Source organism: Balaenoptera borealis (assembly GCF_965194805.1).
Source record: "Balaenoptera borealis genome assembly, chromosome: 6".
Lineage (NCBI taxonomy): Eukaryota > Metazoa > Chordata > Mammalia > Artiodactyla > Balaenopteridae > Balaenoptera > Balaenoptera borealis.
This window is the reverse complement of record NC_138863.1, coordinates 63,596,737-63,620,250: the sequence shown is the minus strand read 5'-3', so window position 1 is coordinate 63,620,250 and position 23,514 is coordinate 63,596,737. Positions and strand designations below refer to the sequence as shown.

Genomic DNA, 23,514 nt, shown 5'->3' with positions numbered 1-23,514 from the left:
ACTTCTTTGATCAGTTTTATGAAAACAATTTAGATGAAAATGAAGTCATTCCAATCTCTCCGGGTAGTACAAACCGGAAGGTCAAGACAGCAGGAAGTGAAAAGAATGAATGAAGAGTGTGAATCATCATGAAGCCTGGGCCCCAGAAAGCCTCTCCATCTACTCTTCCTTGATAACTCTTTGATCCCACTTTCCTCTCATGTGCTATTATGAAAGCACAGGAGGATAATTTGAGGTCCTCCAGAGTATCTTGCTCCTCTATGACCTATTTTATACAAAAAGAACAAAATCATAGAAAGCAATAATTCATTAAATGAGATATGGATTTCCCCTGCTCACAATGGAATTTATCTCAGCCTCTCTTCACGAGCAGACATAGATCATCTTAATGATTTCCCTGAAATGAAATTAAAATCTTTTAAATATTGCCATTGCCACCAAGGGACACTGGTTATTCTAGTCTCAGATTGCTGCTAGTGGCTCAGCACTTGTCACAGTAAAGAAACAGCTGCCCAGCAGGGATGCAGTGTGTTCCCCAAACCTGGCTTTTGTTTTCTGTCCTGTCCTTTGCTCATGGTGCTAAACTAGAACAGCTGCTTTCTAGATCTTTTTCCATAATATAAAGACTCTTTCTTTTTGAAGACTGTCCCACTTGAGGTCCAAGACACTGAGCAGAATTTATTTTACATATTTGTTAGAGGAGGCATATGGTTTGTGCCCTTTGATGAAGCATTACATTTACTAGGCTACTCTTCTGCGTCTTTAATCCTGTACCTGGGGGACAGAGGGCACATTCAAATGGCTGGTACTTGAGATTTTGGAGAAAGACTCAGGAGACCAAGAGCAGAAACAAAGGTATTTCATTCCCGTTGACTTACAAAAATTGTGCAGCTTCTGACTAGACAAAAAAGGTAGCCATGGGGGAACAGAGCTCTAGGCTTCCCAATTCAAATGTCAGGACACTTGGTACAGAATTGAAATCTGCATGTGGTTGACATAGATGTTCACAGTTACTGCCAGCTTTTTACCACTTGCATTTAATAGCAGCATTAAAATGACTATATACTAGTAAACAAAGTGTGGTAAGTACAGACAATGGAACATTATTCAGCCTTAAAGAGGAAGGAAATTGTGACACAGGCTACAATGTGCATGAATATTGAAGACTTTATGCTAAGTGAAATAAACCAGACACAAAAGGACAAATATTGTATGATTCCTCTTATAAGAGATACCTAGGGTAGTCAAATTCATGGAAGACAACAAGTAGAATGGTGTCTGCCAGGGGAGATGAGGGGAGAGAGAATGGGGAATTTTTGTTAATGGGTACAGAGTTTCAGTTTTGCAAGATGAAAAAAGTTCTGGATGTGGGTATTGGTGATGGTTGCACAACGATGTGAATGGACTTAATGCCACTGAACTGTACACTTAAAAATGGTTAACAGGTAAACTTTTGTAACTATTACAAAAATAAATTTTTTGAAAATTTTATCATTATACACCATAGATTAAATAACAGCAGGATGTGAATGCAGTCAACACACAAGGGTATAAAGGAACACCAGGCTGGACAGGCTAGTGGCCCCTGCAGGTGTGCTGAGAGACAGGATGGGAGAAGCCAGTGGCCTTTGTGATGTCTCCCCACCTCCACCCTACCAAAGGCCTTGAGACGCAGTCCGCCCTTCTTACTTCCATGATAATGCCACCCACCAATTTGCCCAAGAAGGCTTTCTTCCTCAGGAAGGACTGTTGATGAGTAGTCTTTACTGTGTGGGAAGGAGCAGGGTGGGATGGCAGGTAGGAAAGGAACCAACCTAGCCTCTGGATAAAGGGGGGAAGCCCAGGCCTTGTCCTTACAGAAACGGGATGAGGCATGCTGTCTTGGACACTTGCCACCTCTGTCAAAGCCCACGGGCTTCTGGGCACATACCCAGCAGCCTCCTATGGCCCTCACAAGGCTTAGGAATGCCGCCTGCATTTCCACTTGACCCAGCCTTCTTGGACAATGCCTAATTGCTGAGCGTCCCTGTATTTCCTCAAAACGAACAGTCTGTAGCTTAGCTATCAGTGAGGGGTGAGAGTCAAATAACTAACTTTTTCTAAAATGTTAATGGCTGACAAGGCAAATGTGACCCCCCTTACTTTATTTACTCTTCCTAGCTAAAAGCCATAAAACTCTAAAAGTGGAATTTTTGTCATCCCGCACAAAACAGGGAGGCTGTGTTGCCACTTTCCAAGAGTGGTCTCTGACGCCCAGGCCTAATTTTAGGCCAGGATGATGAATTGATCAGACTTTAAGCTTCTGCTCTCATCACATAATTTCCTTAAGCAGAGAATTTGCATCTCATCATCAATGTCCCTGCCGGAACCGGCAGAATGCCTTGTATGTGCTGCAAACAAGTCTAGAAATACTTAGTGTCTGACTGCATTTCCAAGATACAGACATGGGTTTTACTGGGCTTCATTCTTTTTTTGGAACCCACAGATTCTTTTCAAATGATTCCTTTCTCCCCCTTCTTTGTGAACATCAGGTAGCCTGTGGCATCCACCTATGTGCTTTTTCACCCAGAAAAGCCTGGAGAAAGTGTGTGAGTTAAATTGATCCTAATGGAGGATAAATAAGACAGACATCAAATCACATTCCTGTCCTGGGAAACTAACCCCCTCCACAACGTGGATATAATGTAATCAAGGGGCACAAACAGGACGGCTCACTCAGACTTTCTTCGTTGTGTTAGTGCTTAGTGGGTGACTTCAGTTTTGTATAACAGCGGACTGATCTAATCTCATTTTTCATCCTTCTCAGAGCAACCTGGAGCTGGAGAAGGAAAGAATTCAACTCTTATGCAATAACTTAAACCAGTACTCCCAACATATTTCTGTTTTTGGCCAAACCCTGACCACAGTGAGTAGTAAAGAACTCGCCATCTCTGGTATGCATGGTAAGAACTGGCAGGAAACGTGTCCTCTGCAACCTTGTTCTGCTTTCCTCGGCATTGCAGTGCCACACGCAGATTCACTGTGCCATCAGCAAGATAGATGTCGAAAATGATATCCAGGCTCTCGTGGAAGAAACCGCAGTTTTATCTACAGAAAATAAATCTGAGTTCCTATTAACTGATTACTTTGTAAGTATGGGATGGAAGGAAGTTTCTTTCATGGGAAACCTTAGTCAGTCATATACTGAGGGATTCATTTTGAAAAGAATTGAGAGCAATTGTAAAGGAAACGTATTGTTTGGGAAACAAAAATATTGACTTTTTCACAGTCCGTATAAATTTAAAAACTGTGTGGTTTACAGACTGGGCAATGCAAACCTGTCTTTGGTATTCTCTGCAAGGGAAGAACTCCAAACAGGGTTTTAGCCTGAATCTTTTTTTTTTGAAGCAAATATTTTATTTCATTTACTTTTTTAATTTAAAAAAATATTTTATTTTATATTGGAACATAGTTGATTAACAATGTTGTGTTAGTTTCAGGTGTACAGCAAAGTGATTCAGTTATACATGTACATGTATACAGTGATACAGTTATACATGTATCTATTCCTTTACAAATTCTTTTCCCACTTAGGTAATTACAGAGTACTGAGCAGAGTTCCCTGTGCTATACAGTAGGTCCTTGTTGGTTATCTGTTTTAAATATAGCAGTGTGTACATGTCAATCCCAAACTCCTGACCTGTCCCTCCCCCCAAGACTGAATCTTCACACTCTATAAATAATCACTGTGTATCACATTGGTTGTCTATTGCTGCGTAACAACTTACCCCCAAACTCAACAGCTTGAAGCAAACGTTTATTATCTCAGAGTTTCTGTGGGTCAGAAATCCAGGTGTGGGTTAGCTGGGTGCCCGAGTCCCACACAGGGCTGTAATCAAGGTGTCAGCTGGGACCGCAGACGTCTCAATGCTCTACTGGGAGATGATCCGCTTCTAAGCTCACTCACGTGGCTGATGGCAAGCCTCTGGTCCTCGGGAACGGTTTCAGCTGGAGATATCAGTTCCTTGCCGTGTGGGTCTCTTCATCTATGGAGAGCTCATAGCATATCAGCCTGCTTCCCCTGGAACTAGCAATGCAGGAGAGACAGAGCCAGAGTGTCCAAGATGGAAGCATAGTCTTTTATAAGCTAATCTCAGAAGTGACATCACATCAGATTCTATTTGTTAGAAGCAAGTCAATAAACAGCCCACACTCAAGGGGAAGGGATCACACAGAGGCATGAATCTTAGGAGGTGAAAATTATTGTCAACATCCTTTCTGGTCCTTGCCTTTGAAAAACTTTAACCTAATTAGAGGATTATATTTTTTCTTTTTTCTTCTGGTTTTATTGAGATATAATGAACATACAGCAGCACTGTATAAGTTTCAGGTGTACAGCATAATGATTTGACTTACACACATCATGAAATGATTACACAAGTTTAGTGAACATCCATTATCTCATATAGATAGAACCTGAAAAAATTAGAAAAAAAGCTTTTTCCTTGCGATGAGAACTCTTAGGGTTTATTATCCTAACAGCTTTCATATATAACACACAGCAGTGTTCTTTCTATTATTGTGCTGCGCGTTACATGCCCAGTACTTACTTATCTTGTAACTGGAAGTTTGTACCTTTTGACCACCTTCATCCAATTCCTCCTCTCCCCCGCGCTCAACTCGGGTAACCACAAATCTGATCTCTTTTTCTATGAGCTTGTTTGTTTTTGAAGTATAATTGACCTACAACATGATGTTAGTTCCTGGCACACAACACAGTGATTCGATATTTCTATACATTACAAAATGATCACCATGATAAAGTTAGCTGTTATCTGTAACCCTACAAAGTTATTACATTATTATTGACTAATATTCCCCACGCTGTACATTTCATACCTATGATTCATTTATTGTGTAACTGAAAGTTTGTACCTCTTAAATCTCTCTCACCTATTTCTTTTCTCCTCTACCCTCTCCCCTGTCAACCACCTGTTTGTTCTCTATACCTATGATTCTGTTTTTGTTTAGTTGTGTTTGTTCCTTTGTTTTTTTAGATTCCACTATAAGTGAAATCATACAGTATTTGTTTTTCTCTGTCTGGCTTATTTCATTTAGAATAATACTTTCTAAGTCCATCCATGTTGTCACAAATGGCAAGATTTCATTCTTTTTTGTGGCTGAGTAATATTCCATTATATATATAACAAATCTTCTTTATCCATTCATCTATTGACAGGAACTTAGGTTGCTTCAATATCTTGGCTATTGTAAATAATGCTGCAATGAACACTGGGGTGCATATATCTTTTCAAATTAATGTTTTTGCTTTCGTCAGATATATACCCAGGAGTAGAACTGCTGGATTGTATGGTAGTTTCCACCAACAGTGTACCACAGTTCCCTTTTCTCCATATCCTCACCAACACTTATTATTTGTTGTCTTTTTAATGATGGCCATTCTGACAGGTGTGAGGTGATAGCTCACTGTGGTTCTGATTTGCATTTCCCTGGTGATTAGTGATGTTGAGCATCTTTTCATGTGCCTGTTGGCCATCTGTATGTCTTCTCTGGAAAAATGTCTATTCAGGTCCTCTGCCCATTTTTTAATTGGGTTGTTTGGTTTTTCTGATGTTGAGTTATATGAGTTCCTTGTATATTTTGGATATTAACCCCTTGTCAGATAAATCGTTTGCAAATTTCTTCTCCCATTCAGTAGGTAGCCTTTTCGTTTTGTTGGAAGTTTCATTTGTGTTTTGTTGACGTTTCCTCCGCTGTGCAAAAGTTTTTAGTTTGATGTAGTCTCATTTGTTTATTTTTGCTTTTGTTTCCCTTGCCTGAGACATATTCAAAAAAAATATTGTTAAGACCAGCGTCAAAGAATGTTCTGCCTGTGTTTTCTTCTAGAAGTTTTATGGTTTCAAGTCTTACATTTAAGTTTTTAATCCATTTTGAGTTTATTTTATTTATTTTTTATTGAAGTATAGTTGATTTATAATGTGTTAATTACTGCTATACAGCAAAGTGATTCAGTTATACATATATATATATATTCTTTCTTTATGTTCTTTTCCATTATGGTTTATCATAGGATATTGAATATAGTCCTCTGTGCTCTACAGTAGGACCTTGTTGTTTATCTAGTCTATATATAAAAGCTTACATCTGCTAACCCAAACTTCCACTCCATCCCTTCCCCATTCCCCTTCCCCTTGGCAACTACCAGTCTGTTTTCTATGTCCATAATTCTGTTTCTGTTTCGTAGATAGGTTTATTTGTGTCATATTTTAGATTCCACATATAAGTGATATCATATGGTATTCGTCTTTCTCTTTCTGACTTACTTCACTTAGTATGATAGTCTCTAGTTGCATCCATGTTGCTGCAAATGGCATTTTTCTGTTCTTTTTTATGGCTGAGTAGTATTACATTGTATATATGTACCACATATTCTTTATCCATTTGTCTGTCAGTGGACATTTAGGTTGTTTCCATGTCTTGGTTATTGTGAATAGTGCTGCTGTGAACATAGGGGCGCATGTATCTTTTTGAATCACAGTTTTTTCTGGATATATGCCCAGGAGTGGGATTGCTGGATTATATGGTAATTCTATTTTTAGTTTTCTGAGGAACCTCTATACTGTTTTCCACAGTGGCTGCACCAACTTACATTCCCACCAACAGTGTATGAGAGTTCCCTTTTCTCCACACCCTCTCCAGCATTTGTTATTTGTAGACTTTTAAATGATGGCCATTCTGACTGGTGTGAGGTGATACCTCATTTTAGTTTTGATTTGTGTTTCTCTGAAAATTAGTGATGTTGAGCATCCTTTCTTGTGCCTGTTGGCCATCTGTATGTCTTCTTTGGAGAAATGTCTCTTTAGGTCTTCTGCCCATTTTTGGATTGGGTTGTTTGTGTTCTTGTTGTTGAGTTGTATGAGCTGCTTGTATATTTTGGAAATTAAGCCCTTGTCGTTCGCATCTTTTGCAAATATTTTCTCCCATTCTGTAGGTTGTTTCTTCATTTTGTTTATGGTTTCCTTTGCTGTGCAAAAGCTTGTAAGTTTGACTAGTTCTCATTTGTTTATTTTTGGTTTTATTTCTATTGCCTTGGGAGACTGACCTAAGAAAACATTGGTACAATTTATGTCAGAGAATGTTTTGCCTATGTGCTCTTCTAGGAGTTTTATGGTGTTATGTCTTATGTTTAAGTCTTTAAGCCATTTTGAGTTTATTTTTAGATATGGTGAAAGAAAGTAATCCAGTTTGATTCTTTTGCATGTAGCTGTCCAGTTTTCCCAACACCATTTTTTGAAGAGGCTTTTTCTCATTGTATATTCTTCCTCCTTTGTCATAAATTAATTGCCATTACAGAGGCTTATTTTGAGGACATTTGGGTGATTCTACTATCACATGACCTTCCTTGCTAAAAACTGATCAGTTTCCCTGGTCAGAGCCCAGACATCTTGCCTGTTTGCTCTCTTGGGCTAAATTCTTTATCTTCTTGGGTCAGGTCATGCCTCAAAGATTTTGTCCTCCACTCCCCTCTTGTTAGTTTTAATTGTAGTGTTCTAGATGCTGATCATTAATTACCAAAATCTGCAGGAAAAAATCCTGGTTGCTCCTTCCTGGGCCCTCTGCTGTATTTCACTCAGACTTCCAAGGTCCAGTCTGGGAGGCTCACCCCTCTCTGTGTGTAAAACTGGACCACTTGTCATGTCCGCCTATAAGAGTAAAAGTATAGCCAAAACCAACATCCCAGGACCCCCACTCAGGGAACAAGAGATGAGGGGAGAGGGAAAGGCAGTTAGATCTGGCACAATAATGAATTCTGACTGACTTTCTCCTTCCCATCATCTAAACAGCAATAAGTGGCTGGCTGTTTCTTTAATTGAATCTTTTTTTCCAACCCTGGCAAAGGCAAAGCAAATTAGCAATAGCAATGTCTGTTAAAGCAGAAACAAAGGTAGAGATGGAAGTGGAAAGGAAGATTTGATTACATGGGGAAAGTACCTTTTTTTTTTTTTCTTCCAAACCGTGTAGGTGATCCCTGAGATGGGAAAATGTACAATAAAATATATCTATTGCTTTCTTGTAAAAGTGCCTCTATCAGCTAACCTGTCAATAAAATAAGGGTCATTCTCCTTGAAAATTTGACTAAGCTCCTATTGAAGTGTAAAGAAGTAGCCACAATGGTTTATCTTTAATTGATGTGCCCATGGGAATTTTTGGTTTCTATGAAATTTCAGTGTACCAGAACTAACGACTATGTACCTGTTGTCTAAAAGAATGGACTGTATCTCCAAATGGCTGAATAGGATTGTCCTAATATTCTTAAAGCAAAACACCTCCAAAATCTGACTTTATAGTCATTGGCAGTAAGTGTAGACTGGCTTTTATCGAGTGCTATGAAATTTACATGGACGAGGGTAAGACAGGAGAACTATCTGAGTGTGAATATTGGAGGGCTGGTGATTAGTGTGAAAAATATTTGTAAGGTTACTGTAAAGGCCATGTTCACAAGATTGTATCTGCAGTTTAAATGCCTCCTCTGGTATTGATCTTCTTTCTGACAAAATTTTGGAAGAGAAGGACGAATTTAAGAAAGTTAACGACGGCAGTTTAATCTATCTCAAGTTGATCCAGTAGTGATCTATCCGTGGAAATATATTTGTGAACAATATAGGCATCCCCAAAGAAACCAAATGAAGTCTTGGACTGGCATGAGAGTCAGATTATGAGGTGCATTCCTCCAGCAAGGAAGGACTGAGGGTTGGACTGAAGCATGCTTGCAGTTCACTCGGAGCTCACCTGCGGGGGTAACGTCAGCTTGGGCCTCAGCCTCAGGCAGACATGTGAAGGAGTGGACTCTGGTGGAGAATTGGGAGTCACAGGGGTTGGGTTTCAGCAGTAATTACTTACTAGCTGTTTCGTCTTGGGCCTTCATTTATTTCTGAGTGTCACAGGTAAAATGGGGAAAATAGAACCAATCTCGTCGAGTTGTTATAAGAATCACAAAGAGTCACGTGTGATAAAGGATATAGAGAAAATTTTTGTAATATATAATACACAGTATGTAGATTAAATAGTTTAGTGTCTACATTATATTTTTGTAAAGGCTATTATTCTCTTTGCTCTAAATCTTCTCTTCTTCTCTTTCTTCAGGACAGTCTGTCTAAAGGTCTTCTCTCCACCAATATTCAGGGTCCTCGCTTTTCTCCTTCCTACCAGATAAGTCCTGACTCCTGCACGTCCATCTTCAGTCATCAGTTTTCCCTCTGTCTCCAAGGCTTCCGTCCATCTCCTGCACTTATGTTCAGACACCTCCCAACCTGACCCTAACATCCTTTTTTTTTTTTTTTCACATAAAGGTTTTAATCATTTTAAGTTGTGTGTCACTGTAGGATATTTGCTCTTTGACTTGTTACTAGGCATTTAAACTGTGTCCTAACATCCTTTTTTTTCTTTCAACTCTGGAAATAATGTATATGAAAGCTCTGCTATTGTTAATGGTTCTCATAACCTACATGATAAAATCCCTACTTCAGCCTGAAAATCTGACCTAAACTACTTAGACCATTTTTTCTTCCACTACATTTGCTCAAGCAACTGGTCTGTTTATTGTTCCCCATACATTTCACACAACCCTCCCTCTGTCCTTTGCTTGTGCCATTTCTCCTGCAAGGAGTACCCTTTGCCTTCCTTCCCCTCAACTGAGATGTGCTGGTTAAGTCAGCTAGTCTCCTTGAAGCTTTCATGCCCCTTCCCTTGGTGAGCCACATGGTCCTATGAAATAGCTATAGTAACGTTCACCCTCCAAGAATAATTTTTATCTATTAAAGAAAGTGCTCAGCTCTACACTTACAAGTTGTGAACAAGGAGCTGTCTTCTTATTCAGTAGGTCTAGAAAAGGTAGACCAATCTGTAGAAAACCAGAGGTTACCCTGCTTTTATTTTTTTTTTTACTTTTTTCTTCCATCAAGTTAAAATTGAATACAGTCAGTGAAAGTCTCAGTGCAGCTAGGAGTAGCAACTCTTACTTTTTTTCCTTTAAATTGTTAAACGTCCTTTGTTTTTCCTAAAGGAAGAAGATCCTAAAAATGCAATGAGTAAAGAGCGACAGGCATCTTCAATAAAATCAAAACTGTTGAGACTGCAAAAAGATATTGAAAAAGCCTCACGAGACCAGGAAGGTGTGTAATTATCTCTTTGACTGACCTGGTAAGGGAAAGTATTCTACTCGGAGGTTTCATTCAGAGTTAGGGTGATTCTGCTTTTGCTGACTGGTGCAGAGATCATCTCATTTAAAAGACCAAATATCAAACCTAATTTGTGTGAATAAAGAAAAATGAAAAAGCAAGGAGAGAGCAAAAAAATTGAAAATGACATTCTGGTCTGTGAGATCTATACAAGTACTATACCACCATTTCCAGAAGTGTAGCATTTTACAGTGTTCCTGAAATTGGCTGATATGAGGGACAATTCATTTGGTTTAAAACATAGTAAACTTCCTATGTACAAGGCTTTTCATTTTCTTGTGTTTATTTATTTATTTCCCCCATATTATTTTATTTTATTCTATTGGGGGTGCTAATAGGTTGTTTTTAAATTTTTTTAATCTATATAAATTTTTTTTTTATTGAAGTATAATTGACGTACAACACTATATTAGTTCTAGGTGCACAACATAATGATTCAGTATTTCTATACATTACAGAATGATCACCACTTGTTTGTTTCTTTTTAAAGTAACTTCCTGAATGATGTGAAAGTCATTCAGATTAAATCCTATACTTAGAGGTTAGGTATGTGAGAATGTGAAGCAGCTCTAAAGTGTTATGGGTAATAAAAACAACTCCACTTTTATGATCCTGATATGTAGAGCTTATTTTATGTGGACCAGAGAACGCTGTTACAATGTAATACTTGATAGGAAATCCAAGAAAGCAAAATGTTTAGAAATGTAAATATCAGCAGAGGAGAGCTTAACATGGGGGTAAATGTTAGGAATCCACCACGGAGTGGGTCAACGAGGAGGATGCAAAAGCTCATCTTGAAAAATAACAATCAAGATTCCTTAAGCACCAGCATTTCTCGAATCCCATTAAATGAAGGTACAGGTCACCCATTCAGTAAAATTTAGTGACAACTACACACAGAAACAGCCCCAGCCATTTGGCAAATGCTCTCGGCATCACTCCTGGGCTCAGGCTCCCTCCGAGTATAACCACCTGCCAGTTGTGTCCCACTAGGACCAGAGGAACAGTGACTGACAGCCTTATTTCACTTTCAGGCCTGGAACGAATGCTGAAGGCATACTCCAGCCACTCCTCCTTCTCAGACACAGAGAGCCAAAAAAGCACAGCAGCCTTAATGGACGAGGTAAACATTTGCAGAGTGCAGTTTCCTAGATTTAAGGATGAAGGAGCTATTTTGGGAATGCTTGTTTTCTGGACCATTTGACCTCTGTTTGCCTTTCCTTTCTCATGACATAGAACAGTCTAGTCGGAGAGCTTGTACGCTCAGCTCCTTGACAAGTGATTTGAGGAATCTGGAAAAATCCAGCTACTTAGAAATGTTTGATTTAGTGTCCTCCCAGGGGGGGGGAAAAAGTGCCTAAAATAGAATTTCCCCAAATAGAATCATTCAGTTAAGGTCTGAAGACCGTGTGTACTTTACCCCAGTTAACAGATGTGACCAAAAACACAGGGTCTGCGTTCAGAGAGGCCTGCATCTAGCTCTGCCTTTTACAGGGACCTGGGACAAGTTTAGTTTTCTCATCTTTAAAGTGGGGGTGTTGCTACCTAAGGGGTTTTGTGAGGATGATGAATTATTTAGAAAATGCTAGCACGGGGCACAGAGGAGAATTGAAATCCTGGTAATTATCATTGAGATGCTGTTTTCCGTTCATCCTTGAGCTCACATCAGGGTCTTCCGAGTATAACAGGGGAAAGGAGAGATGTGGCCACACAGAAGGAAGATGGCCGACTGGGGTGTGAGGCAAGAGCTTCCAGGGAAACAAGGAAAAAACTTCAGAGGCCAAGGTTGTTTTGAAGGAAGGGGACATACTGTCAGTGGAGGGCAGGGAGAGGCGTGTCCGGGCCTTTTTGCTGAAAGGCTGGACCGCAGCAGCCCCGAGACATTTGTTGGGATTGGTGGGCAATGCAGCCTCTTCAGAACTCACATTATAAGGGCAGTTAGTAAAGGCTCATGAATTTTAAACAGGAATAAAAGTGAACAGATACTATGACCTGTGTGTACAAGATACAGGGTTTCTGCTGTGATTGGAGAGGAAGTTGACTGCGGTTAATCTGAGAAGAATTCAGGAAGAGATCAAATTTTTATCAAGTTTTGAAGGATCCAGGAAGCTGAACCAGCTTTCCTTACCTTGCACGTAGCCTAAACAACTCTCTTGTAAAAGTAGGTACCTAATAATTCTGTCCAAGTGAGCAATTTCAATAGTTCTTTGGTAAAAGTAGACAGATGCAGCCAGGTACAGTTTATCTGTTTTTTAGCAGTGGCTTCCTTTAATGGAGGTGGTGTTGCAGAAATAAACCTGACACTTTCTGTGAAAAGACAGGCCTGAATTCTGTTCACTTGGGAACAGAGAGGTCTAATATCCTTGCAGTGACATATGGCTACAATTTTTATAAAATTATAAAACAGACTGTTAGACATTTTCTGTGACAGCATAAAATGTTTAGTTAATTAATTCGATGTAAATGATATTTACCAAAAGAAAGTCATATGGAGCATTTTATGATGGCATTAAGATTTAAGTTTATTTCTTTGGGTTCTTGCATAAAATTTTGTCATTGACATAGAACACGTTATTAAGATCATCTTGGTACACAACTGGCCTGATTCACACAGTGGAGGATGCAAGATGGGAGATGATCTGACCGCTGAATTTATGGTGTTTATGATCTAGTGATGGAGCAAATAATAACCTTCAAATAGTAGGTGCCAAATATCCATGTAATTCGGTCACGCACCTCTGCCTCTAATGGAAGGAAACTCGTGACAGTGGTAGACTGATTTTATGTTACGCAGAGAAGGTTTCTTGCAGGGAGAAGCTCTGTTTCACAGAAATTCTTCCTAATTCATTGGCTCTTGGTCCTTGAAGTGCTATATTTGAAGCAAGAATGTTGGCAAGCCATATTCTCTGAGAAGTTGTTGTGGAAACTGGAGGTATTTAGAGCAGATATTGTCTTTGGATACCGGAAGCAGCACCACAGAGCAGAGAGACTTGATCTGTGATGCTCTCAAGTGCAGACTAGATCTAAGGCTAGGAGCTAGTGGGGAGCTTTTGATTTCATCCTAGCTGAGCCTGCCCACCATGCAGTGGATTGTTCCAAGGATTAGAGCCCTTCCCCATCTATTGGAGGTGTTTGGTCCGTGGCTGTGACCCCCTGGCCGGGATGTTAGGATTAGGAACCCCCAGGCTGGAGGTGTGGAAAAGAGAGAGACAATGGTGAGGAGAAGATTGGATAAGCAGACCCCTTCCAATATTTAGATTCTGTGATTTGATTTACAACTTGACAGAGAAGTCATTATAAAGTTTCTAGCTCAAGGTCAAATCAGAACAGGAGAGACTAGGAGAATAGCTTTAGTTTTAGTCTTTATTTTTATATTCAAATACCCCAGAATATGGTTTCTAGTTTCCAGAAGTGTTACTGCAGACTTTCCGGGTAATATAAGACCTCACCTCTTCAAGAAACAATAATATCAACATCAACAACAAAACCCTGACTCACATCATTTTAGTTTGATTCTATTGATAAGATGTTCACTTCTGTTCTTTATGTTAAGTGCCCATGGCACCACTGCCTTTCTTCAAAGCCTTCCGAAAGCCTACCTTCTGCAATCAACACTTATTTTCTACCTCATTCCTCAGCAGAAATTCTAGTAAAGCGATTCATTGCCACAAAATGCTGAGTAATGTACCTAAGGTTTCTGGTTTACCTTATTTACAAGGGTCTAGAATACAACACACTCAACAACTAAGGCTTTCCTCTAGACTGCTTAAAGTGTCCATTGTTTTTCTCTCTTCAGCATTTTCTGCATATGAGTTGCAAATGAGTTGAATGTGTATTTTTCTGGACCTCTTTGTCATTTTGGAAGTTATCCTGATATCCCTTTACCCACCCAGTTGTGCCTCAAAATTTTCTAGAAGTTTACTCATATGGTCAAATGATGTATCCACAGAATAACTTGAAACTAAACCTTTTGCAAGCAAACGCCTATAAACTGTCATCCGTCTTAGCAGAACTTGAGCAAAGACCTCAACCCAACCATGTCTGTAGTAACTCCATCTTCAAGTGGAAAGAAAAGGTAAGCATTTAAGAGGTTGGCTATAATTTCTTGACTGGGCTTGCTGGGTGGAATGGCTTAAAGCAGCAACAGGCCAAAAAAACTGTTACGAATTATATATGCCATATGCTCAAATCCCCAGTTGCACAATTTTAAGATAGATTTATTTAATTATTTTTTGAGCACAGTAACAAGAGCTAAACACAAATGAATACATGCTTTGTATTCATATGTAAATTAATGAGTTAAAAACACTTTGGGTTCCTTCTTCCTTCTCATTCTTCTCACTTTATCCTTTGAACGTGCTGTTATAGTAAAATTTCTATTAAATCAAAATCTTAGTATTCATACAGACCTAAATTGTAAGATTTTGTGATATGCAGTAGTCTCATCCATTTAACATAGTACATAATGTAGATAATGCTTGTGCACAATTTAAAAAATTCACACACATGAATTTTCCCAGTGTTTTACACTCTAGGAAATAATGAGCATGTGAATATATACGGGTAGCTGTTTTCCATTTCCTACAAGAAGAGGGAGCTGTAACCACCTTGTGATGAAGGGACAGTTTTCTTTCTAAGAGACTCAAGCTCTAAAAGGGTCTCAGTCATTTACACAGAGTCATGATCATTTCACTTGCTTTAAAACCAAGTTGAATTTGTGGAAGTAATGCTGTAAATGTTACTATTTGGCCTAGGGGTACAGGTCAGAATTGCAAATACAGGCTATAAAATATAGTAATTGTCTAATTCTGAAAATATTAAGGTCTCAGAAACAAGAACGTGCTAGAGTAGGCGTTAGGAATGTATTGAATTTTTTCTTTATACCCTCCTTCCAACAATTGAAAAACAAATTCCTGAGGAAAACAGCTGCAGAATAGTTACTTTTCGCAAATACTTTTGATGACAATGTTGTTAAAAATGACTTTTTTTTTTTTAAACTATTCAAACAGCAGCAGACCCATAGTTCTGTAAAAATATCTCGGCCTTTTCTGACAAAGAGATTAGAGAATGTTGTGAGCAGGTCATCTTCTGGTGGGCAGAGAATTCCAAGTTCTTCATCTACAGGTAATCTCATGCCCAGAATAATCTGGGGCTGGGTCCTATCAGTAAAGCACATTGCCAAAATTATATTTTATTTTCAGAGCCACATTGACATAAATCGGCTCAAAGAAATTTACGTTTCAATTAGGACTGATTAATTTGTTAAAATGTGTAGCTTTTAACTACAAGCTAAAATGTAGTTAGCTTGTGTGCAAGCTAACTGTGCAAATGTCATCCAAAAGGTGGGAAGGACTCAAGAAGATTGGAGGGTTGGGAAAAGAATTCTCTAATATGAGAAGGTACCTCCAGTCACTGGCGTCCATGTTATTCAGACAGCCTGCAATTTGCTGCCCACACACTCAGCCTGGAAACACTGGGAGGACTCTACAGCTTTCTCTCCACAGCCTCCTCCAAACTGCCATGCAAATCCCAACCTCTTTTCAGGAAACACGGTGATCCCAAGGCCTACCCGCCCCTTGTGTTCAGCAACCTGACTTTAGTCATTTTCCATCCACACCCCACTGCCTTTTACCTTTCAACACACACACACACACACATACATACACACACACATACATGCAAGTACCTATCATTATCCGTCACTGTTCAACTATAGTTACCATAACATTGACTCTCTAGGTTCTTGATTAGAACTTGGCAAAAAAGTTTCAATCCAACCCAGGCCATTGTAGTCCACATGGTATGTTAAAGACTCGTGGTTGCATCGTTTGAGAAACAGTTCCCTAAGTACCTGGGGACGATGGAGGAAGCGCCTGCTCCAAGTGTCTCCTATCTATTCCTGATTGGCAAAACTGGTGCTGGTTTTCCAAAACATGAATACAGTTACCACACAGCTTAGCTAACGGATGTTGATTAAGTTCACGTGGGAAACAATTTAAAATTGTCATCATTATTATTACTACTACAGTAACTTTTTGTCCAGACTTACTTTCTATGTTAGAGCTTTTGATTATGTAATATACACAGTTCATCCACATAGTATGTACATCAGAAGTGGTTACTGAATCAAAGAATGAACGTTATGTACAATTATAAACTTTCCTTTTGGGAAGATTTCAATATATTTAAGCTCTGCACTACACGGCTGAAAAACTAGACCACTTCCCACCATGTTCATCTTGCCTACTGACCCAGCATTAGTCATTATAACTTGATCCAACTTTCAGCCTCCGGTGTGACCCAGCTCGGCAATGGTCTTTGCAAGGCCTTATATTCTTTTCAAGCCAGGCAAGATGATGAATTGAATTTGGAAAAAGGTAAGAATCATTCTCAAATAGTTGAATTGCCTTTCCCATGTTGAAATTTTTAACTTGAATAAAACTCTTGTCTTAGCCTTAAAAGTTATTACCAGGTCATGCATTCATAGCCTGGCTGTTATCAGACTAAGTTCAAATCTATTATTTGACTGACTACTTACTCTTTGGTTTCTCCTTCCCTCTTAGATGTTTGCTGAAGAACAAAGATAAATAAATAAATAATTGCAGCTTGTCTTAAAAACAAGGATATGTATTACTATATGTATTACTCTCAACCAAATGGGTATCTCTTATATGTATATTAATTTTTTATCAAAGTATAATTGATTTGCAATATGTTATTTTCAGGTGTATGGCACGGTGGTTCAGTTACATATATATGTATATATTTATGTGTGTATATATGTATAGATATATATACGCATGTATATAAGTATACATGTATATATATACACACACATACATGTTCTTTTTCAGATTCTTTTCCATTATAGGCTATTACAAGATATTGAATATAATTCCCTGTGCTATACAGTAGGTCCTTGTTGTTTATCTCTTTTATATATAGTAGTGTGTATATGTTAATCCCAAATTCCTAATTTATCCCACCCCCCTTCCCCTTCGGTAACCATAAAATTGTTTTCTATGGAAAAAAAAAGTTATTACCAGGTCAAAGCAGTTCAGGTTTATAATCTCCCTTCTTAGAAGATAAAGATAATGCACATCAAAAAGAAAGCTCACATGATAAGAATAGCTAACTAGTAATAGCTTACTAGGTGCCAGACATTGCTGCGAACACATGGTCCAATTTAATATTCCTAAAAACCGTTTGAGGTTGGTATTATTTATGCCCATTTTATGACTGAGGCGACTGAGGCACAGAAAAGTTAAGTACTTTGGCTAAAGTCACCAGCAGTAGTGGCACAGGATTTGGACTCAGAAAGTCACGCTCTTAATCACAGTGCTCCATTGGGGTAGAATGTCAGTAATGGAAAGTTATCAGAGAGGTAGCCCCACCTTTTTCCTTTTCAGAAAGTTACTCATACAAGAATGTGAAGTGACTTCCTCTCATGGCTTAGTCTAAGTGCCAGTTCTAGAACCTGGGTCAAAGGACTCCCAGCTTAATATTTCTCCCACTTTTCTCTCAAAAAAGGGTTTTATGACCAATTAAAGGAATCAGACCCCCTTCTTTGTGTCACAGATTTTTGTTTAACATGGAAAGGTTATTATATAATGGATGGTGTAGACCCCAAGATTATTAAACAAGAAAAAGTCACCAGCCTCAACTTTCTCTGTGTGTCCAATTAGCAACCCCATTTGGATGTTAAGGTAAGGCAGGGATCTGGAAATGAAATGGTTAGTGAGAAAGAATTGTGTCATAGGAGAAAATTTATAATCCATGACCAGGACATGGTGCCCAGAACCAACAGAAAGTTGAGATGGATTTTGCAGCCAAACAACAGGGATACCACGTATTTGCTATTGGTTCATAGGTGCTTCCTTTTCAGTTTGCCAGTCAGAGTTCTCCAGGCAGTTACTTTTTCTTGTAGCTCAGACATAAGACAAGAAAAAAGGAAAGTAGACTCTCTCCTGCATGCATCTTAAATCAATGTTGCCTTTAATTTAAAAGTTTTAAGTGTTATAGAAGTCAGTTCGTTACTCATCATGACATCCTAAGGCTACCTACACCAGTGAGTAAATGAAATGCAGTATTCCCACCTTCCATATGAATTAAAACACATTTCCCAGATGCCACCTAGAACCCCGGGTCCTGAGTCTGAGTTACATAGTTAACACAAGTTGATCATCTTGTCTTCAGTTCTCTGTTGGTTGCAAAGCCTACTTATACCTTATATTCTAAGTGGGTTCTTTAAATGGAACGAGACGTTCATTGGAGGCTTAGGGAAGCTGGCGATAAAATTTTAAGTTATTCGTTTGAATTCCGATAGTAGGCTGTGTCAATCTACTGACCTGAGAGAACTCATTAGACGGAGACCTTAGACTGAGAATGATCTCCTGCAAGAATAAATAGTGATGTGACTGACTAAGGAGAAATTTAGAAGGGGGATTAACGGTCTCCTTTGCCTTAGAAAGAAAATTACTGGGGAGAAGAATGAAAGAAAGAAAGACTGAAAATGACCTCATGATGATGCTAAAGATCAAGTAGCTCTTGGATCCTGAAGGAAGTGGATATTTCCACATTGATGTACAGGAAGCAGCCAGAGAGAAAGGACTCTCTCTTACAAGACAGGGAATAATGTGGTTTTTTTCTTTTTAATAGAGAATTAGAGAAGAGCCATGGGTTTCCTAGGAATTCGGTTTATTTGAATCACTGCTTTAAAGGAGTATTGTCCTCAAATTGATATTCTATTCAAATAATCTACATTGTTGAATGGGGAGTTATATTGTCATGCAAAGCTGTGAGCTGGAACTTTGGACTCTGAAGCTGGCTCATATAATGGAGAGAAGCTGCCTCGAGCTAAAGAAAAGTCTGGTAGCTGAGACATACTCTCAGTAGTCAACATACCAAACTATTTTGGCCACCAACATGAGGAACCCTTAAAGCACAGACACCAAGAAAGAGATTGGGGATGACCCATTAGCTCTATCCAAAGTGAGCCAGGCAGCACGAGGACACAGGCTCCAAAGCGATTTTGTTTTTAATCAAACTATTTTATGGCATAACTTGTTGTCCATTACCTTAGTCATTTTAATATTCTCTGCATTCTGCCTGCTTCGTGCAGAGGTGGTCAATAAATTTTGCTTCATCTGAATCACATGCAGAAAAATGCTGCTACCAAGTAACTCCTTGAAAGCAGGATCTCCTTAAAAACTGTCTTACTGATCAGGCTCGGGCACGTGCTTAAGTGCAGAAACCCACTTGTCTAACTATATGTATGTGCATTTTCACAGGTGACATTGTGACTATACACAAGAAGAAAGATGAAGGATGGTGGTTTGGTTCTTTAAAGGGAAAAAAAGGCCATTTTCCTGCTGCTTATGTAGAGGAACTCCCTTCAACTGCCGGGGCCACATCTTCACAAGCATAAGCAAGATTCTGAAGGCATCGCCTTACACTCTGTAAATTATACAATGTGGTGCAAATAAAGGCGAAAGCTGTGATCTTCTGTCTTTCTAACTGGGTGATGGGGTCCTACCTGCATGTTGCAGTGCTTTGCACTTAGTTCTTTGAAACAGAGTCAGAAGATTGAGAGTAAAAGGAGGTGGGAAAGAGGCCTGATGGCTCCTAGAGTTTTCTAAGAGACCCTAGAGATAACCTAATACAGCCTCTGCTCACAGAGAGAGAGAAGACTGAGTCCAGGGCAGTTCAGCCTTAAGTCAGATAGTCTTCTGGTAGCACAACAGAGATTAGGACACAGATGTCTTTTTTCCTGGGGTCTTGGGTGGAAATAGCCACAGCAGGCCCACCAGAGGTCAAGCAGTGTCAGGGAGACGGGGAAGAATACAGATCAAGTCCAAGAAGAAGAGCTTAGCAGAGACAGGCAGGCAAGGAACCAGTGAGATGATAGACCCAGGTTAAGGACGTTAGAATAAAGGATCAGGAGCCAAGGCGAAGAGGCGGCGTGGTCGGAAGAGAGGGTGGTAGACGAGGACCATATACCAGGCAGAGGATTTCCGGGTAGAATGGAGTACCATCCTGAGCCAATGACCTTCTGAGGTACCCTCTACCCACAACCAGAACTGCTCTTAGAGTGAGGTCAAGTGTGAGCCAGAGATGGCTGGGGATCAGAGGATAAGAGCAAGGCAGAGAGGAAAACGTTAGGAAGGAGACGACAGTGCCAGAAACTTTATGCCTCCTTGCCCAGTTGGAAACTTCATACACCAATTCAGAAACCAGGAATTCTGCACTTCCCTTCCAGGTCATGATGAAAGGAATACCCTAAGCAACTTCCTAGTGAAAGACACTTTAAGTGCTAATGAGTTTCTAGTTTGGGTGGAAAGTTCTAGAAACTAGCATTTACTGTCCAAATGGAAAATTTAGAGAGATTTATGCTGCTTCCCCAAATGCCCTATAACGGGAAAAGGTTGAGAATGAGAGAGAGCAGACCCCAATCTCTTCCCGAGGGGAACATTTTAGAATGAAGAGAAGTGGTACAGAAGCATCTTTCAGAAAAATGACCCAAGTCAGTCTGGAGACCACACTCTCCATTGAATGGAAGGTCAAGGTATTGATAATACATGTGGGCAGATTTACTTTTGTGCCAAATAGACAGTCTGGCATTAAAGGAGTAATTAAAACCCATTCTATTACTCTCCTGTCCCCTACCTCTGTTTATTTTTTTTTAACTTGTCAAATTTTATATTTTCACAAAGGGAATTTTCAAACCAAGGTACATATAATTTTTTATACTCTGCACCATTACACTCCTATAGCAGGATATAACTAACAAACACATAGAGATATTTATAGATACAGATATCAGACCCGAAGGAGCTCAAGTAAAATTTGTTACGTGAGACATAACTTACAGCCTGGAAGAACAGATCAGAAGTTTTAACGTCATCCTTAATGGTGTATTAATGAAGACTTTCCGCACGTAGAAAGTAGGCTGAATAATAGGCCATTAGACCATGAACAGAGATTTTGAATTTATATTTCCTCTTCATCTGACTTCTTTCCATTAAGCCTTGATGGATAAAAAATTGTATAGCAATTGACTGTAGCCTACACTCGATCATTTGTATAGAGAAAGTGATGATAATGGTAGTTGGGCCCTGAAACTCTTTGGAAGTAATTTTCAAAGAAAGGGGCCTCTCTTTCTTCATAAAGCAGTTTTACTTTGTAAGGACATAAATGGTTTTCCTGGTGTAAAATGTTGCTGCAAATCCTTTTTGCATCTGTGATATGTAATTTTTAAACTTCAAAGAAATACTATAGTCTTAAACCAAATAAAAATACGAATATTGTTGGGGATAACAGACTTGGATATCTTCTTAGAAGGGCAAGAACTTTCTGGCAGGACAGGTATGGATGCTACTCCTTAGATTTAGGTAAAAGTTAAGTGCATATTGGGAAGACTAATGACGTGCCCAAGTCTTCCACAGAGAATAAAATCATTTTTAATATGAATACTTTTATTAAACTTCTAATTGGGCTTTCATAATTATATTCCACTAGGCAGTTTTCATACGTCAGGAAGTTTTTAGCAACATTAACAACCTGAAATATAGGCAGTAGAGGTCTGAGCCAGATTTTCACTAAAAATATCAAAAGCATTACTCTTGTCTTCTTTCAGGTAGAGTAAAAGCTTACTATCCATTATCCTGTCAACCAGAAAGATCAATTTCTTTTTTTTTTTTGCATTTTCAATTACTCATAATAATTAATATTCACAATGAATATTATGATCCATTTGGATCCATCAAAAAGTAATATGATATTCAGTTTAGGTTAAAGTAAATTTTATTGTACAGTATCATAAGGCTTTAACTGATTAGTAATTCGAGCATAATGTAACTTTTTTCCAGCTTCCAAGAAAAAGTCTCTCCTCCCCCAAAGTCTTGATGGCCTTGGGGGTAATCAGCCTAATTTGGAGAATCAAAATAACAACACATTCCGTTGTCTGTGGCAATGTTAATAGGAAAAATGTCTAACCCAGGGAAGATGGGCCTGGGGGCAGGGGATCACGAGAAGGTGGGATTTTGAAGGGTGAATAGAAGTTACCATACAGAGTGGTTGGGGCAGTATCACTCTGTCACTTCAATACTAAAAAGACAATGAGCCCTTTTCCTCAAAGAGTCCTTAGTCTCCCTTCTGAAAGGGAAACAGATGGGTAAACACAATATACTGTGATAAGTGCTATAATAGGAGTATATCAAGAAGGTTATGAGAACATTTAGGAGGGGCATTAATTAGGATCAAGGAAGTCGGGGAAAGTCCAAACTGAGCAGGAGTCAGGCAAGTGAGAAGGGTGAGGTGAACGCTATGGGCAGATAAGAAAGTGCTGCATGTAACCCCTGGGAAATACACATGTAAAGAACTGATTACATACGAGGCCGCAAAGTAAGACTCTAGAAACTGTGTGACCACAACGTAAGCTAGAAATCATTACGAAAAGGTTAAGTGAAAAAACCCTGTGTGTTTGGAGAACACATATGTATGTGTCCCTGCACACAAACGCACATGTGCACACACACATTCTAAATAACACATGGACAAAAAATAAATCTTAATGGAAAATTTTAAATGTTAGAAATAAAAAATAAGAAAGTTAAGAAATATAGATCAATGGAACAGGATAGAAAGCCCAGAGATAAACCCACGCACATATGGTCACCTTATCTTTGATAAAGGAGGCAAGCATATGCAGTGGAGAAAAGACAGCCTCTTCAGTAAGTGGCGCTGGGAAAATTGGACAGGTACGTGTAAAAGTATGAAATTAGAACACTCCCTGACACCACGCACAAAAATAAACTCAAAATGGATTAAAGACCTAAGTGTAAGACCAGTCACTATCAAACTCTTAGAGGAAAACATAGGCAGAACACTCTATGACATACATCACAGCAAGATTCTTTTTGACCCAGCTCCCAGAGAAATGGAAATAAGAACACAAATAAACAAATGGGACCTAATGAAACTTAAAAGCTTTTGCACAGCAAAGGAAACCATAAACAAGACCAAAAGACAACCCTCAGAATGGGAGAAAATATTTGCAAATGAAGCAACTGACAAAGGATTCATCTCCAAGATTTACAAGCAGCTCATGCAGCTCAATAACAAAAAAACGAACAACCCAATCCAAAAATGGGCAGAAGACCTAAATAGACATTTCTCCAAAGAAGATATACAGATGGCCTACAGACACATGAAAGAATGCTCAACATCATTAATCATTAGAGAAATGCAAATCAAAACTACAATGAGATATCATCTC

At 39.0% G+C, this 23,514-nt stretch overlaps 1 protein-coding gene across 9 annotated transcripts in view; it reads left to right on the top strand.

The window, feature by feature from the left end:
* NOSTRIN (nitric oxide synthase trafficking) overlaps nt 1-19,738 on the top strand; it is a 57,506-nt gene extending 37,768 nt beyond the window's left edge. For 2 of the 9 annotated variants that reach the window (XM_082396846.1, XM_082396854.1), the window contains 9 exons: nt 2,807-2,905; nt 3,003-3,128; nt 9,145-9,210; nt 10,064-10,172; nt 11,273-11,361; nt 14,188-14,313; nt 15,248-15,362; nt 16,526-16,615; nt 19,529-19,738. In XM_082396846.1, the coding sequence (XP_082252972.1) occupies nt 2,807-2,905; nt 3,003-3,128; nt 9,145-9,210; nt 10,064-10,172; nt 11,273-11,361; nt 14,188-14,313; nt 15,248-15,362; nt 16,526-16,615; nt 19,529-19,665 (957 nt within the window). In that variant the 3' untranslated portion in view covers nt 19,666-19,738. The other 7 variants (XM_082396851.1, XM_082396848.1, XM_082396847.1 and 4 more) reach the window with 6 other exon arrangements.
* The last annotated feature ends 3,776 nt before the right edge of the window (nt 19,739-23,514 follow it).